This window comes from Canis lupus, chromosome 18 (genome assembly GCF_011100685.1).
Source record: "Canis lupus familiaris isolate Mischka breed German Shepherd chromosome 18, alternate assembly UU_Cfam_GSD_1.0, whole genome shotgun sequence".
Classification (NCBI taxonomy): domain Eukaryota; kingdom Metazoa; phylum Chordata; class Mammalia; order Carnivora; family Canidae; genus Canis; species Canis lupus.
The window spans coordinates 43071837-43087588 of record NC_049239.1 but is presented as its reverse complement, the minus strand read 5'-3'; the positions used below and the strand labels follow the sequence as shown (position 1 = coordinate 43087588).

The window sequence follows — 15752 nt, the reverse complement described above, 5'->3', positions numbered from 1 at the left end:
TAAATTGAAAATGACATACTCCACCTTCCCGGGATGATCCCTATGGGGCAATGACATATCAAACAATATTGTAATAAAGGCCATGATTATGTGAAGAGAAAAGCCTTTCGAACTTCCATCATTTGAGGTGAGGTAGAGTAGTGGAAAAGCAGAGGTGCCAGCATCAGTCCCCGCTTTGCCTCTTACTGTTTGACCTTGGGTAATACCCTCTGTGCCTTCGGCATCTCAGTCTACAAAGTCCCAACGGCTGCTTGGTCATAACATGTGGAACCTGCTTGAGTTGTGAATGGTGAAAAAGAATAAGGATTCAGGTTCTACCCTTCCTTTCTGTGGCTCTGACCAGAGACCCATCTTGACGTGAGGCTGGTCAGAGGTTGGATCAGCAAGACATGGAGTTCGGGAGATCACAGACGTGTTAATGAGGACCAATGGACACATGGCCCCCGCAATGAGGCTGAGGTTACCTGTATAGCATCAAAGCTGCGATCACCACCAAAATCAGCAGAATACTGAGGAGTCCACCAATGACGTAGCTGACATGAAGTCCTTCCCCTAGGAGGAACAGAGATGCTAGGTGGGGACCAATGACAATCCTCCAGTTGGTGTGAGGGATGGAAGACAGAGGGCTCCTTTAGTAGGGGTTGGATGCCACACCATCTGAGGACAGCCAGGGAAAAGGCCACAGGGTAGAGGGCTGAGACAAAACCTAACAGCCTGCCAGCTCTAATGCCAATTCCACTACTTACTGGCCAATGTGACTTATGGCAAGACACTTAACTTGAACCCTATGTTTTCTCATCAGTTAAATGTAAATAATAAAATGCTCATAGCCTGGTGGCAGTGAAACATGAGCATTTACATACATATATATGCACACATGTATATGTGCAGACACATACATACAGCTTAGCAAAATGGCTGGCATATGGAAAGCACTCCATAAATGGTAGCTAGCTAATATTAGTTTTTCTATTTATTTACTCTGAGACATGGGTTCAACAACCCCAGAGCATCCCCATGGAGGTTCTGGAAGCTATCAGTGGAGACTTGGATCCCTTACATCCTTTTCCAAAATAGTTGGGCACTCAGGGCTCACCTGGAGCAGCAGGTACAGCCTCATTGGAATGTGCACAGAGGCCCAGCTGGGCATCCTTTTCAGAGCATCTGTGGGGCAGAGAAAACAGAATGTGAGGGCTACTTGTATTTGATAAAGATCTTGCCTTCCTCCAGGTAAGAGAGAAAGTCCTGGGGGGGGGGGCCTGGGGGGCTCAGTTGGTTCAGTATCTGACTCCTGATTTTTAGGCTAGGTCATGATCTTGGGGTTGTGAGATCGAGCTCCAAGTAAGTCTCTGGGCAGGGTGTGGAGCCTGCTTAAGATTCTCTCTCTCTCTCTCTCCCTCTCTTAAATAAAAAAAGAAAAAGAAAAGGAAAGTCCTAAGAAGGACAGGGGGAAAGGGCTATGAGTGGAACTTTTAGATATCTGATTGTACTTGATGGGAGACATCAGAAGCATAGACTAGGAAATATAGAGAAATCATTGTGAGTCACTGTCTTCAAGATGCTACATCATATTTAAATGGTCTTTCTTTCTTTCTTTCTTTCTTTCTTTTCTTAAAAGATTTTATTTATTTATTTGACAGAGAGAGAGAGAGAGAGGAGGAGCAGCAGACAGAGGCAGAGGGAGAAGCAGCCTCCCCACTAAGCAGAGAGCCCAATGCTGGGCTCAATCCCAGAGTCCTGGGATCATGACCTGAGTCGAAGGCAGAAACTTAATCGACTGAGCCACCTAAGTGCCCCTTAAATGTTTTTTTTAAAAAAAGATTTATTTATTTATTTGGGGGAGAGAGAGAGAGAGAGAGAGAAAGAATGAGAGAGAATACGAGTGGGGGCAGGGGAGCCCAGGGAGAGAGAGTCTCAAGCAGACTCCCAGCTGAGCACGGAACCTGATGCAGGACTGAGATCATGAATGACCTGAGCCAATCAAAAGTCAGCTGTTCAACTTACTGAACAATCCAGGAGCCCCATGCTTAAATGGGTTTTAGGGATGCCTGGGTGGCTCAGTGGTTGAGCGTCTGCCTTTGGTTCAGAGCATGATCCCGGGGTCCTGGGATCAAGTCTTGAACTGGGCTCCCCACAAGGAGCCTGCTTCTCCCTCTGCCTGTGTCTCTGCCTCTCTCTCTGTGTCTCTCATTAATAAATAAATAAAATCTTTAAACAAAATTTTTAAATAAATATATAAATAGGCTTTAAAAAAGATTCCTCCAAAAAGGAGAAGTAGGTTTGGAAGTGAGCTGGAAGTCTGCTGACAGAATGCTAAGGTACCAATGGGAGGATTTATTAAACTACCAGGATGAGCTGGAAGAAACTACCAGCCAACCAAACCTCTGATTGGATACAGATTATCACAAGGTCTAAATAGACCTTGAAAAAAATTGTTTTTCTTCTCTTCATTCTTTCACCAGGGAATATGCAAGACATCCAGAGGGAGGGCTCAGAGAACCAGCTTGAAATGCTAAGAAGGTAACTTCTTTGTGGCACATTATGAACAGGCAATTAAAGGCATATCCTAAAAGGCTAGAGAAAAGCTATTTAAAAGAGCATTTGAAACCAAGATGCATGAAGTCTTCAAATAGACTCTGAATTTAAGAAAATATCTTAGTAGGGTTCAGAAGTTTTCTAAATTATCCTAAAGAAAATCAGATTAATCATGATTGATAGTACTTAAAAGTTAGTAAAAAAGCTACATGTTTATATCTGGATGTTTGCCTTTTTTTTTTTTTTTTTTTTTTAAGATTTCATTTATTTATTCATGAGAGACACAGAGAGAGAGGCTGGGACATAGGCAGAGGGAGAAGCAGGCTCCCCACTGAGCAGGGAGCCTGATTCAGGACTCGATCCCAGGACTCCGGGATCACGACCCGAGACAAAGGCAGACACTCAACCACTGAGCCACTCAGGGGTTCCGGATGTTTGCCTTTCTGTATAAACTAAAAAGAGAAAATGGGGCAAATAGAATTAATTCGATCATGTGCAAATTTTATTTTATTCATTTATTAATACCCTAATTCTAGTTCTCAGACTTTATTTTTTAAAGATTTTATTCATTTGAGAGAGAGAGAGAGAGAGAGCATGTGTAGGAGTTGGGGTCAAGGGATGGACAGAGGGAGAGAGAAGCAGGCTCCCAGATGAGCAGGGAGCCTGACACGGGGCTCAATCTCAGGACCCTGGGATTATGACCTGAGCTAAAGGGAGATGCTTAACTGACTGAGCACCTAGGTGCCCTTCTTTTTTATTTTTTAAGTAAACTCTACACCCAGTGTGGGGCTTGAACTCATGACCTTGAGCTAACGAGTCACATGCTCTACCAACTGAGCCATCCAGGCACCACGCAAATTTTATAACTGTAAAGACATGAGTCTAAAATAATAATAATAATGATAATAATAATAATAATAATAATAATAAAATAAAGACATGAGTCTAGAGCTCTCATTTGGGATTATTATTATATTTCTGCTTCCAGAATTGAAATTAATTATCTTTTAAGCTGAAGTTGATACTGAAAATAAGGAGACCAGTATATCACAATGGAAAGAAAATGTCTTAATAGAAAAATGTCTAGAAAGATAGATATCAAAATAGTAATAATAGGAAAGTAAATCACTATCTTGAAAAGGTATCTACATCCTCATTCACTGTAGCATTATTTACAATAGGCACAACATGGAAACAACCTATCCACTGATGGATGAGTGTATCCACTGATGGATGAGTGTATAAAGAAAATGTGGCATATATATATAAGGTGGAATTTTTTTCTTTCTTTTTTCTTTTAAAGATTTTATTTACTTATTTATTTGAGAGAAAGAGAGAGCACAAGTAGTGGGGAGGAGCAGAGGGAGAGGGACAAGCCAACTCTGAGCTCAGAGTGGAGCCCAATGCAGGGCTTGATCTCATAACCCTGAGACTATGACCTGAACTGAAATCAAGAGCTGGATGCTCAACAGACTGAGCCACCCAGTTACCCCAATATATAATGGAATATTATTCAGAAAAAAAAAAAAAAGACATTCTGCCATTTGTGACTATATAGGTGGACCTTGAGTACATTATGCTAAATGAAATAGATGGAGAAAGACAAATACCATGCAACCTCATTTATACTGGAATATGAAAAAAAACAAACAACCCAAACTCATAGATTGGTGTTTGCCAGAGGTGGGAGGTAGCAGGGATGGATAAAATGAATGAAGGTGTTCAAAACATGCAAATTTCTAGTTATAAGATAACTAAGTCCTGGGGAAATAATGTACAGCATAGTGAATATCATCAACAATACTATATTCTACATTTGGAAGTTGATAAAAGAGTAAATCTAAAAAGTTCTCATCATAAGAAAAATAATTTGCGGCTATGTGTGGTGATGGATGTTAACTAAACTCACTGTGCAAATCATTTTGCAATTTATACATATATCAAATAAAAAATATTAAGAGTAACTATATATCAGGCTTCTTTCTTCTTTTTTTTTTTTTTAAGATTTTATTTATTTATTCATGAGAGACATAGAAAGAGAGGCAGAAACACAGGCAGAGGGAGAAAAAGCAGGCCCCATGCAAGAAGCCTGATGCGGCACTCCATCCCAGGACCCTGGTATCACGCCCTGAGCCAAAGGCAGAGGGTCTCAACCACCGAGCCACCCAGGCTTCCCTATATTGGGCCTATTTCTTAATTTCTATCCATACTTCCACATTATTTTTCTTGCAAAGTATAAATAAAAAAAACATGAGAATTTCTCTAAATTAAATGTAATATCATATTCAATCAAATTTAAGATGTGTCTTATTTTATATTTATATTGTTAGAATATAAAACCAACACCTCTGGAACAGGAATGTGTCTTACAATCAGTGGCATCTCAAAAAACAAACAAACAAATAAACAATCAGTGGCATCTCACAATTGATGTTGGTCATTTTTTCAGTTGACATTCTCAATTAGAATGCATCTTAAACTGATAGTACCATCAATTTAATTAAATACATATTTTATACTTGATCTGAGAACTGTTCATGGTTATGCTTGCTTATTTAATAATAGGATGTGTGTGTGTACATCTGTACACACATGTGCACATACATGCATGTGTGTCTGAAGTCATTATAAGCTAAGGCTATCACAACCCTGAGGATGTTCCAAGTCCTAAAGCCACACCCCAGAGATCACTATGACTTGGTGGCTTCTAAGTAAACTGTAGAAGACCATCTACTAAACAGGTTGTATGAAAATGTCACAGAAAAGGAGGAATGCCATAAAGGAAATGACTGAGCTATGAACGCGGTCTTCTGCTGGTGAGAGATGGTGATTTGGAAAAAAGAGCCCTGAATCCCATACTGAATACACTTACCTTCCTTCAACCTCCTCCAGAGATGTGCGGGTCCGGGTGGTAGAGGAATGCAAGGTGGTAGGCAGTGTGTTGGGTAGCACTGGGCTCCTTTCACTTATGCTGGTAGCCTTGGGAGCTGGGGGCACTACACCAGGTACTGGAGAGAAAAAGAGGACTGGAGTGAGTCCCTGGAACCCTCAGTCTCTACATATGACCCAAGAATAGCACCCTGGGACAGCTGATGAAGCAATCTTATAGCTACCCTAATCCTAGGCATCCTTATTAGAGGCTCTTAATTCTGTAAAAAAAATGGATTTGGGCTCCAATATTCTCTTAATTCTGTATAAAATGGACTTGGGCTCCAATATTTTCTGTAAAAGATTTTATTTGTTTCTTTGACAGAGAGGCAGGGGGGTGGGTGAGGGCACGCACAAGCAGGCGGAGTGGCAGGCAGTGGGAGAGGGAGAAGCAGGTTCCATGCTGAGCAAGTAGCCTGATGTGGGGCTTGATTTGAGGACCCTGGGATCATGACCCAAGTCAAAGGCAGACACTTAACCAACTGAACCACCCAGGCACCCCTGGGTTCCAATATTATTAGCTCTGGATGGCTCGCTGGTCCACAAAGGTCAGGAAAAGATAGCAGTTTACAGGCCACAGCAGGGATCAGGGAACTAGGAGACCTGAATTCCATTCTAGTAAATGCCAGAAGCCTGACACACCCAGATTTGTACTATTCCAAAGCTCAAATTAATTGTTCTCAGTCACTTTGCGTTACCCCCTGAAGCAGATCCCATCTGAAATGACAAAGCTGAGGCTGATGATCTCCTGCCACTCTTAGGGCTCTGCTGTTCCAGGGGGCAATTCAATCCAACTCACCAAGGGAGCAGGGCCGGCCATCTGGCTCATCAGGACATGCACATACAAAGTCTGAGGCTCTGGCAAAGCAGAGGTGGGTGCAGCCTCCATTGTTCACACCACAGGCATTGGTCCCTAGAGGCAAAGTGGGTGAGTATCTGGTTTGGGATAGAATCAGGTCTCCCAATTTGACACTTCTCAGAAAGGAGGAGCCCCAGGGCCACCTCACCTTAGGGCAGTAGGGCAGAAGGGGTACAGCCACATGGGGCTGAAAAAGGTCTAAGAGCTTAAAATGGGAACCAAAAGGCTCCCTGTGAGTCTCATTGTCTTGGTCATTAAGAGCCCTTGGGAAGACAAACCACCCCACTAATGGTAAGGAAGCAGGCTCAGGACCCGGGAGCCCACCTGTCTGTCGTTGGGGAGAAACCACAATGATATCCATGAGCCCTTCTACATTCGCCAACACTGTCTCCTTGTTGCGGCCTGAGTACTTGTCAACACGCTGGATTGACTTGGTCTGCCAGTCTGTCCAGTAGATCCACCTGTCCTGCTACTCAACAGGAAAACCCAATAAAGGGTAAATTTTATTCAACAGTCTGACCCCAGTAGATCTCCTGTGCTTCAGGATATACATTCCCTCTGCTGAAATGCCCTCTATGTCTCTTATCCAGCACACACTTGCAGGTGTCCCCAATATGGCACCATCCAGGAAAGCTCCCCATAATCCATACAGAATTCACCCTTCATGCTGTTCCATGCCTACTACCTTTTATGCTCCATGGTCATTCGTTTACATGTCTGTCATGGAAGATTAAATTCTTCAAGAACAAAAAATGTATTTATCTCTCAATTTTTAGCACTCACACCCAATCCTCAGTTAACTGAGTGGCTCAATGAATAATGAGTTCTTGTACCTAGCAAATAGGAGTAACCTGGGGGCAGGGGGTTCTTCTAAGGTCCCTACTCTTCTGGGCCCTTCACTTAGAGCCCTGGCCCAAATCTTCTGGTTACTTCTGGGGAAAGCTGCCATCTAATGCAGTGATCCTGAGATTCTCAAGCAGGGGTGGGGAGGGAAGAGAAGGTGGTTCCCTCCTGCTTCTGGGTATATATGAGAAATCAAAGGGGACACTTAAATATTGAGAAATCATATTCAATATCATCTTGTAGTTTGATATTGCAGTATGGCATGGGAGAGGCTTATCGTTAAGTATAGCCAAAATCTTAATGGCTGGCAGGATATCATGTACAACGCAGGTTTAAGTGGAAATTTGTCAAAAAGACCAAAGATTTTTAAATGATTGAGAATCCCTGTTTTGGCCTCAGGCTTGGTAGATCTCCTTTTTCTCTTCCCTGAATTGTCGTACAGGGTTAGAACTCAAAAATGACAGCCAGCAATAATTAAAATGATTAAAAATAACATGCACTGAGTACTAGATAGTGTGCTAATGCTTTGTGTATATTTCAGTTGGACACCATTATTAAATGGTAATGGTAAGTGAAGCTTAGAGAAGTTCAGTATCTTGTCCAAAGTTGCACTTATTCAATGATACAGGCGGAGCTTGAACCCACAGAGCTGGCAGATTCGAGGCACTTAGTAAACACATGCCAACTGGCTGGTTGCCTCAAAACTCTGGCTCATAGCCACTCCACCCTACTGCCACTAAGCAAGCTGCCTGGGCTCAGATGTTGGAAACACAGCATTACAATCAACTAGGGAATCTGTTAAAATACACATTCCTGAGCCCAACACTCACAATGCAGATTCTTTATATCCCAGGGCCCAGGAACCTACATTTGAGAGCCCCTCCCTCAAATGCTAGAACATGGAGTGGTGGGATAGGAGTAGCAGGCACACCATGGCAAGGTGTCAGTGTATGGGAAATGCCCCTAAAATGGGTTTCCATGGCATGCCTGTGGAGAAGCAACTAGGATAGAGGCTGTCAACTTGGAACCCTGAGGAAACACCCCTCATCAAGGAGGTTTAGTTGTCTCTCCTGAGCCAATACCTGGGTGAGAGCAAAGGGGTGGGAGACATGGCTGAGTAACACCTGCCGTAGCTTCCCATTGAGGTCAGCGCTCTCAATGCGGTCCAGATGTGCATCTACCCAATAGATCCTATGAAGGAAAAGAGAGAAGGTGGCTGCTCAAAATGATTGCCAAGAAGCCGAGTCCTTCCCCCCAAAGAAGCTATCTGTCCCCCTCCTGAGCTGAACCAGTAGTTGCTGTGAGCAGTCAAAAAGCACCCTTGATAATCAGAGGTCATTGAGAGTCCCAAAGCTGAAGAAGAAAAGCTGGTGACTCAAGTAGGGGGCGAGGGGGCAGAGCTGTCTGGGTATGGAGTAGAGAGTCTAGTGACCAGGCTCATCTTCAGTAACCTGATCACTCTTTGACTCCTTCCCAAGAATTGAAGCCCACATTCTTGAGAATACTCTTTAAGAAGAGATCTCAGTCTAAAAGGACATCACTGAAGTTAAAGGATGAAAGCATTCCTCTTCGCTAGCCCAGCTCTACAGGTGCCTTTGATTGTTTTCTCCTGTTCTGGGGGCAGAAAGGGAAACAGACTGCCTCAAAGCCTCTGTCACCCTCTTCTCCCACCCTCTAGCATTTTTGATCTAGACAAGGAGTTGTGAATTCCAATGAGTGGAGGGATCAGAAAAGTAACACGCAAAAAATCAGCCTTCAACAGGTAGGGAGGGAGTCATGGGACTGGTGGTCCAGCCAGAGGATGTGTTCTGCTAAAGACACTCAAATCAAAAACATGTAAACCATACAAATAAAATCCATCTGAGGACTGAGGGCCAGGTTCAGAGTATATCTTCTCATCCTTCTCACTGCTTTTTCCTCCTTACCTAACAAAGAGCTTTCCATCTTTTCATTTTCACTGTCTGAATCTCAACCATCCTTTCATCTGCCCACCCAATTTCAGGAAGCTACCAGGACAAGGTTCCCACCTGCGGGTATCATAGTCCAGGGTAAGGCCATTGGGCCAACCCAGGTCTGTGTTGATGAGGACCTTCCGCTCAGAGCCGTCCAAATTTGCCCGCTCAATCTTGGCAATGTGGCCCCAATCCGTCCAGAAGAGGTACCTGAGATACAACACTGCCATCATCACCAAGGCATGGGAAGATAACACCCAGGGGCTGAGAGAATACAGGGGACACTTGGATACCATTAATATATAGGCATCTTCCAAGAAACTCTTCATTGGGGGCTTTTTTCCTGGGTCTCTCTTCTGTTGGCCATTAACTTACCCCTTTCGGGGAAAAACAGCAATGGCCCGAGGCTCATCCAGGCTGTTGTTGATCAGCACCTTGCGGCAGGAACCATCTAGCCTTGATGCTTCAATGGTATTTCGACCTGTATCTGTCCAGTACAGATTCCTGGCCACCCAGTCTACTGCCAGCCCATCGGTGGTCTTCAGCCCACGCCCGATCACTGTTTCCATGTTGCTGCCATTCAGATCCGCTCGCCTAGGGAACAGCCCAGTATTGGATAACTGACCTGACTGACCAGAAATAGACTGAAACATCCCCCTCCTTTTTAAAGTTATATTTATTTAAGTAATTGCTACACCAAGATCATGAGTCACATGTTCCTTCAACTAAGCTAGACAGTCACCCCTAGACTGGAACCCCTTTAATCCATGTTCCTTTAAGTAGATCCTTACTAGACTGCAAGCTCCACAGAGGCAGAGACCACATATCTACCAGTACATTCCTCAGCACCTAGCACAGTAGATACTCAAAATATTAGCAGAATTAACAAACAAGACAGCCCAGGTGGCTCAACGGTTTAGCACTGCCTTCAGTCCAGGGTCTGATCCTGGGGACCCGGGATCGAGTCCCACGTCGGGCTCCCTGGATAGAGTCTGCTTCTCCCTCTGCCTGTGTCTCTGCCTCTCTCTCTGTGTCTCTCATGAATAAATAAATAAAAAATCTTAAAAAAAAAAAAAAAGAATTAACGAACAAATTCTCGGGAGGACAGAATATTTCCTGCTATAAATAGGAGGTGTTTGGGCCCATGTCTTACAGAAGACAGGTTAGTAATTCCCCATATAACTTAAGGAAGTGATAAGGATTGCTAGGTGGTAATGATAAGAAAAGTAAATTTGTCAAAATCTACCGATGTATTTTTACATTAGTCCTATACCAGGTACTTCAACCACAGGATGGGAGTATGTCACAAACACTTAAGGAACTTCTCTAAACTACATATTCCTACCTGTTACCAGCATGAGATTCTTTTTTTTTTTTCTTTTAAGATTTTGTTTATTTATTTGAGAGAGAGAGCACAAGCAAGGGTGAGGAAGAGAGGGAGAAACGGGCTCCCCACTGAGTAGGGAGCCTGATGTGGGGCTCCATCCTAGGACCCTGGGATCGTGACCTGAGCCAAAGGCAGATGCTTAATCAGCTGAGGCACCCAGGCATCCCTCAGCATGAGATTCTAATACACCCAGTAGGGAGAACAAAGGTGAATGAAAGGTGAATGCCCCTATATTTTCACATGAGAATCTCTGCCACGGTAAACCTCTCATACTAGTGGCAGGGCATCACATTCCTCAACTACGATGGGATAAAAAAATTGGGCAGCCCGGGTAGCTCAGCAGTTTAGTGCCACCTTTGGCCCAAGGCGTGATCCTGGAGACCCGGGATCGAGTCCCATGTCAGGCTCCCTGCATGGAGCCTTCTTCTCCCTCTGCCTGTGTCTCTGCCTCTCTCTCTCTCTCTCTCTCTCTCTGTCTCTGATGAATAAATAAAAAAAATCTTTTTAAAAACTGACAGAATAATAAAAAGTGAAATAAAACAAAAATATTTTTAAAACAGCAAAGTGCAACCCTGTGAACAACCACAAGCCTCAGCATTTGGGCAGGACTCCTGTATTGTAATACAGATACATGGCCTACTCATCACTGAGTCTTAGGGGATCTTTGGAACTCCCGCAGGGCCCAATAGTAGGGTAAAGGCTCCAGATCCCCAGCCTGACTGTTTTACATAATGGGCTTCTATTCATCTGGAAATAAATAACAACAACAACAAAAACAACCAAAATTTGAACTGTATTATAACTGATAAGCAAACAAATCAGGATCAGAACTCATGACCCAAGCTATCAAATCATTCAGTCTATTTAGAGGTCAACACGGACCTCCATCAGGGATCAGAAATGGGTCTGTGTCCTCTGGAGATTTCAGGGACACTCATACCTGATAACATCCAGGAACACATCCGTATAATAGACCTTTCCATCCACACTGTCATAGTCCAGGGAGATGACATTGTTTAGCTCAGGAACAGGGATGTGCACATCTGTGTGGTCGCTAGTGTCCAGCGAGATACGCCGGATGGAGCCACGGCTGGAGAAGAGCAAGTAGGTCTCGGGAGAGGGATCGCAGGTCTTCCCATCTCCCTTCAGCTGGATGCCAGTGGGGCAGGCGCAGGAAAAGCCCAAGGGCCGAGGCAAGCAGAGGTGGGAGCAGCCGCCATTTCTAGAGCCACACTTGTTAAAACCTGGTGAGGCGAGAGGCACGAGCTTTGACCAGCCTGGCTTAGTGTGTGAAACTTACAAAGGCCCTAGTTTCTTGTGCCTGATTGTCTGCTGTTCTAAGTGACAGAATTTAGTGACTGGCACAGATGAGGGAGAAGGAGCAGGTGTGTCTCCCTTCAGGAGTCTTTTAAAGGTGACAGCATCATGCAGTTGTAGTACGAGCCATACCCAGATGGAACACAGCCTGATTTAGGAAGGGGTTCCAGTAGGTCCTTGTCTCTGACATTGTAAAAGAATCTCTCTGTACTCTGGACCTGTCTCTGGCACTAAAATACGCCCCAAAAGCCAGCTCTGATGCACAGCCCCATGGGTCCTCTTACCCAGTGGCTGTGCCCGGTCCACAGCCTGGATGTCCATGAGGCCCGGCAGGTTGGACCTCACCAGGATGACATTGCTGCCAGTTCCCTTGTCAGCACGGTGGATGCTACGGGTCTGCCAGTCAGTCCAGTAGATATAGGAGTCAAGCAGGGTGAGGCCATATGGGTGCTGCACAGGTGACACCAGTGTGTGCCGACTGCCACCATTCAGGTCGGCAGCTTCAATTCGCTATAGTGAAAGGAGAGGGTGGGGGATGGCTATGAGTAGACCAGGAACCCAGACTGGAGATCCTCAACAGTCCTCTTCTGTCTTCCCAGGTTTCTGGGAAGCAACAGGAGCAGGACTCTCACCTCTGTATGGGCATCAGCCCAGAGCAATTGGGAACTGGCCTTGTCCACGGTCAGCCCATTGGGCCATCCGAGGTTGTTGCTGATGAGCACAGTCCGGTCTGAGCCATCCATTCCAGACCGCTCTAGCTTTGCGTTCTCCCCCCAGTCTGTCCAGTACATGAACCTAGGCAAGGAAAAATACATGCTGCCATGTCCATAGCTCCTTAATTTTTTTTTTTTTTTAATTTATGATAGGCACACAGTGAGAGAGAGAGAGGCAGAGACACAGGCAGAGGGAGAAGCAGGCTCCATGCACTGGGAGCCCGACGTGGGACTCGATCCCGGATCTCCAAGATCGCGCCCTGGGCCAAAGGCAGGCGCCAAACCACTGCGCCACCCAGGGATCCCTCCATAGCTCCTATATACCATAAGTACTGACCATAGGCCAAATGCTGTGAAAAGTATTTTATAAAAAATAGAATTATCTATGGGTATAGAGTTTCAGATTTGCACTTTTTCTCCAGAAAAAGTTCTGAAGATCTGTTTCACCATAATATGAATATACTTTACCGAGCTGTACACTTAAAAAAATGGTTAAGATGGGGGCACCTGGGTGGCTCAGTGGTTGAGTGTCTGCTTTTGGTTCAGATAGTGATCCCAGGGTCCTGGGATCGAGTTCTGCATCGGACTCCTCCCAGGGAGCCTGCTTCTCCCTCTGCCTATGTCTCTGCCTCTCTCTGTGTCTCTCATGAAATAACTAAAAATCTTGGATCCCTGGGTGGCTCAATGGTTTGGCCCCTGACTTCAGCCCAGGGTGTGATCCTGGAGTCCTGGGATCGAGTCCCACATTGGACTCCCTGCATGGAGCCTGCTTCTCCCTCTGCCTGTCTCTGCCTCTCTCTATGTCTCTCATGGATAAATAAATAAAATCTTAAAAAAAAAATAAAATAAAATAAACAAGAAAAACCAAAAATTAAAAAAAAATGGTTAGGATGGTAAATTTCATTTTTTAAAACTTAAAAAAAATATTTTAGGGCAGCCCCGGTGGCGCAGCGGTTTAGCGCCGCCTGCGGCCCAAGGTGTGATCCTAGAGACCCGGGATCGAGTCCCATGTCAGGCTCCCTGCATGGAGCCTGCTTCTCCCTCTGCCTCTGTCTCTGCATCTCTCTCTCTCTCTCTGTGTCTCTCATGAATAAATAAAATCTTTTAAAAAATATTTTATTTATTTACTTGACAAAAAGAGAGAAAGAGAGAATGCACGCACAAGCATAAGCAGGGGGAACAACAGGCATAGGAGAGGGAAAAGCAGGCTCCCTGCTCAGCAGGGAGCCCAACTCGGGGCTCTATCTCAGGCCCTTGGGATCGTGACTTGAGCCAAAGGCACTTAACCAACTGAGCCACCCCAGCCCCCTATATATTGCTTTTTATCACAATTTTTATGTATTTTTTTTTAAGATTTAATTTATTTTAGAGAGAGAGCAAGAGCATGAGCAGGAGGGGCAAAGGGAGACAAAGAAACAATCTCAACATTTCAGTCTCCACATTGAGCGCAGAGCCTGAAACAGCTCCATCTCATGACCCTGAGATCACAGCCTGAACCAGAACCAAGAGTCAGATCCTCCAACTGACTGAGCCACCTGGGATCCCCTACCAAAATTATTTTATTTTATTTTATTTTTTTATTTTAAAATATTTTATTTATTTATTCATGAGAGACACAGAGAGAAAGAGGCAGAGAGAGAAGCATGGCTCCATGCAGGGAGCCTGATGCGGGACTCAATCCCAGGACTCCAGGACCACACCCCGGGCCAAAGGCAGGTGCTAAACCACCGAGTCACCTGGGCTGCCCTCCCAATTTTTTTTTTAAAAGAATTTTCCACATATTCTCTCAATCCTCCCAAGAGCATGAGGTATACATTTTCACTATCACTTCCACTTACTGTGAGGAAGTTGTGGATCAGAGGTTAAAAATGGGACCCAAAGGGACAAACGCAGCTAATAAATAGTAAAGGAAGTTGAATCCTGGATTTCTGACTCCAGGGCTCATGCTCTTTACCTCTACATTAGCCCTCTGCCCTGAAAGAAGTCACAAGGAGCAGAAGGGCCCGACGGTGGCCAGGCTCCATGTTCCTATGAGGCACGCTGCTTCCTTCCGTCTACGCCCACGCCCGCCAGAGCCACAGAGCCGGCTCTCACCCCATCTCATGGTACAGCACGATGGCCCGTGGGCTGTCAAGGTTCTCCCACACCAACACCTTCCTCATGGACCCATCCAAGTTGCCCACTTCAATCCGGTTGGTTCCCGTGTCTGTCCAGTACACTTTCCGGCCGATGGCATCCACCGCGAGCCCATCTGTGGTTTGCAGCCCTGCAGGAAGTCAAGAGCGCACACTGGCTCCTGCCTTAAAACAGATGGGCTACTTCCCGAGTTCTGTAGCCAGACAGGTGGTCCCCGGGCTGGGAGCAAGGCCCACCTGTGGTGATGATGTCCTCGTGCTGTGAGCCATCCAGATTGGCACGGCTGATGCTGTGCAGTGTACTGTCTGACCAGTACACCTTTCCTGGAAAGGGAAGGCTTGGCTCAGCCTGGACCCTCGTCTCTTCCAAAGGGATACGCAGAGCTGACTCACGCCCTGAGCCACCCGGCGTGTCAGAGAGCCCTATACCTCTGAGCAGAGGAAGTCAAGAGAAGTCTAGAAACAGCGTTAACAGGAAAGTTCTTGGCAGAGAGGACAAGGAAGGCTCTAAACCATGCCCTCGTTACGATAGAGAAAGCACTACAGGGATGAGGGCAGGGCTGTGCCAGAGGGAACAGGAAGCCTTAGGGCCTCAGCAGGAAGCAAAGGTGGTGGGAGAGGAAGAAGAGCAGTTACAGTAGGTTAGGCACAGAAGAGGGCTGGGGGGGTGGGGAGGGAGGAGGGCAGGAAAGGAGGGCCGCACGGACCTTCTTGAGGATCTACTCCAATGGCAATAGTGTTCTTCATGGTAATGTTGATAGGTACCACCACATCGGCAAAATAAGGGATGTCCAAGGAGACCATGCGAATGTCTATTCTCCTGGCGAAGATGAGGAAACTGTTCATGCCTGCCCAGGTGGGGAAGAAAGCAAAGAGGACAGTCACCCTAGTGTAGTCAGTAAGAGGGCCTAGAGTAAGGCAAACTGGAGTTCATGTCCCGTCTTTGTTAATTTCTAGTAGTGTGATCCTGGGCAAGTTCTTTAAATTGTTCGAGATGTTTCAACATCTGTAGAATGGGGATCATAGCAGGGATTAGAAGAGGATTAGAAGAGATCATGTATGGAAAGTACTTAGCACTGGGCC

The 15752-nt window shown here is 45.3% G+C and overlaps 1 protein-coding gene across 2 annotated transcripts in view; it reads right to left on the bottom strand.

The window, feature by feature from the left end:
- LRP4 (LDL receptor related protein 4) overlaps positions 1-15752 on the bottom strand; it is a 52206-nt gene that overhangs the window by 6263 nt on the left and 30191 nt on the right. For both annotated transcript variants that reach the window (XR_005373455.1, XM_038563407.1), the window contains exons 23-36: positions 15377-15517; positions 14907-14993; positions 14629-14800; positions 12454-12616; positions 12106-12331; positions 11445-11748; positions 9493-9711; positions 9193-9327; positions 8248-8356; positions 6647-6791; positions 6263-6376; positions 5408-5543; positions 1097-1164; positions 465-552 (exon numbers count right to left, since the gene is read on the bottom strand). Coding sequence is in view for 1 of the 2 variants with exons in the window: in XM_038563407.1 (XP_038419335.1) it covers positions 465-552; positions 1097-1164; positions 5408-5543; positions 6263-6376; positions 6647-6791; positions 8248-8356; positions 9193-9327; positions 9493-9711; positions 11445-11748; positions 12106-12331; positions 12454-12616; positions 14629-14800; positions 14907-14993; positions 15377-15517 (2107 nt within the window). In the remaining variant the exon portion in view is untranslated. The remainder of the gene's footprint in view (positions 1-464; positions 553-1096; positions 1165-5407; positions 5544-6262; positions 6377-6646; positions 6792-8247; positions 8357-9192; positions 9328-9492; positions 9712-11444; positions 11749-12105; positions 12332-12453; positions 12617-14628; positions 14801-14906; positions 14994-15376; positions 15518-15752) is intronic.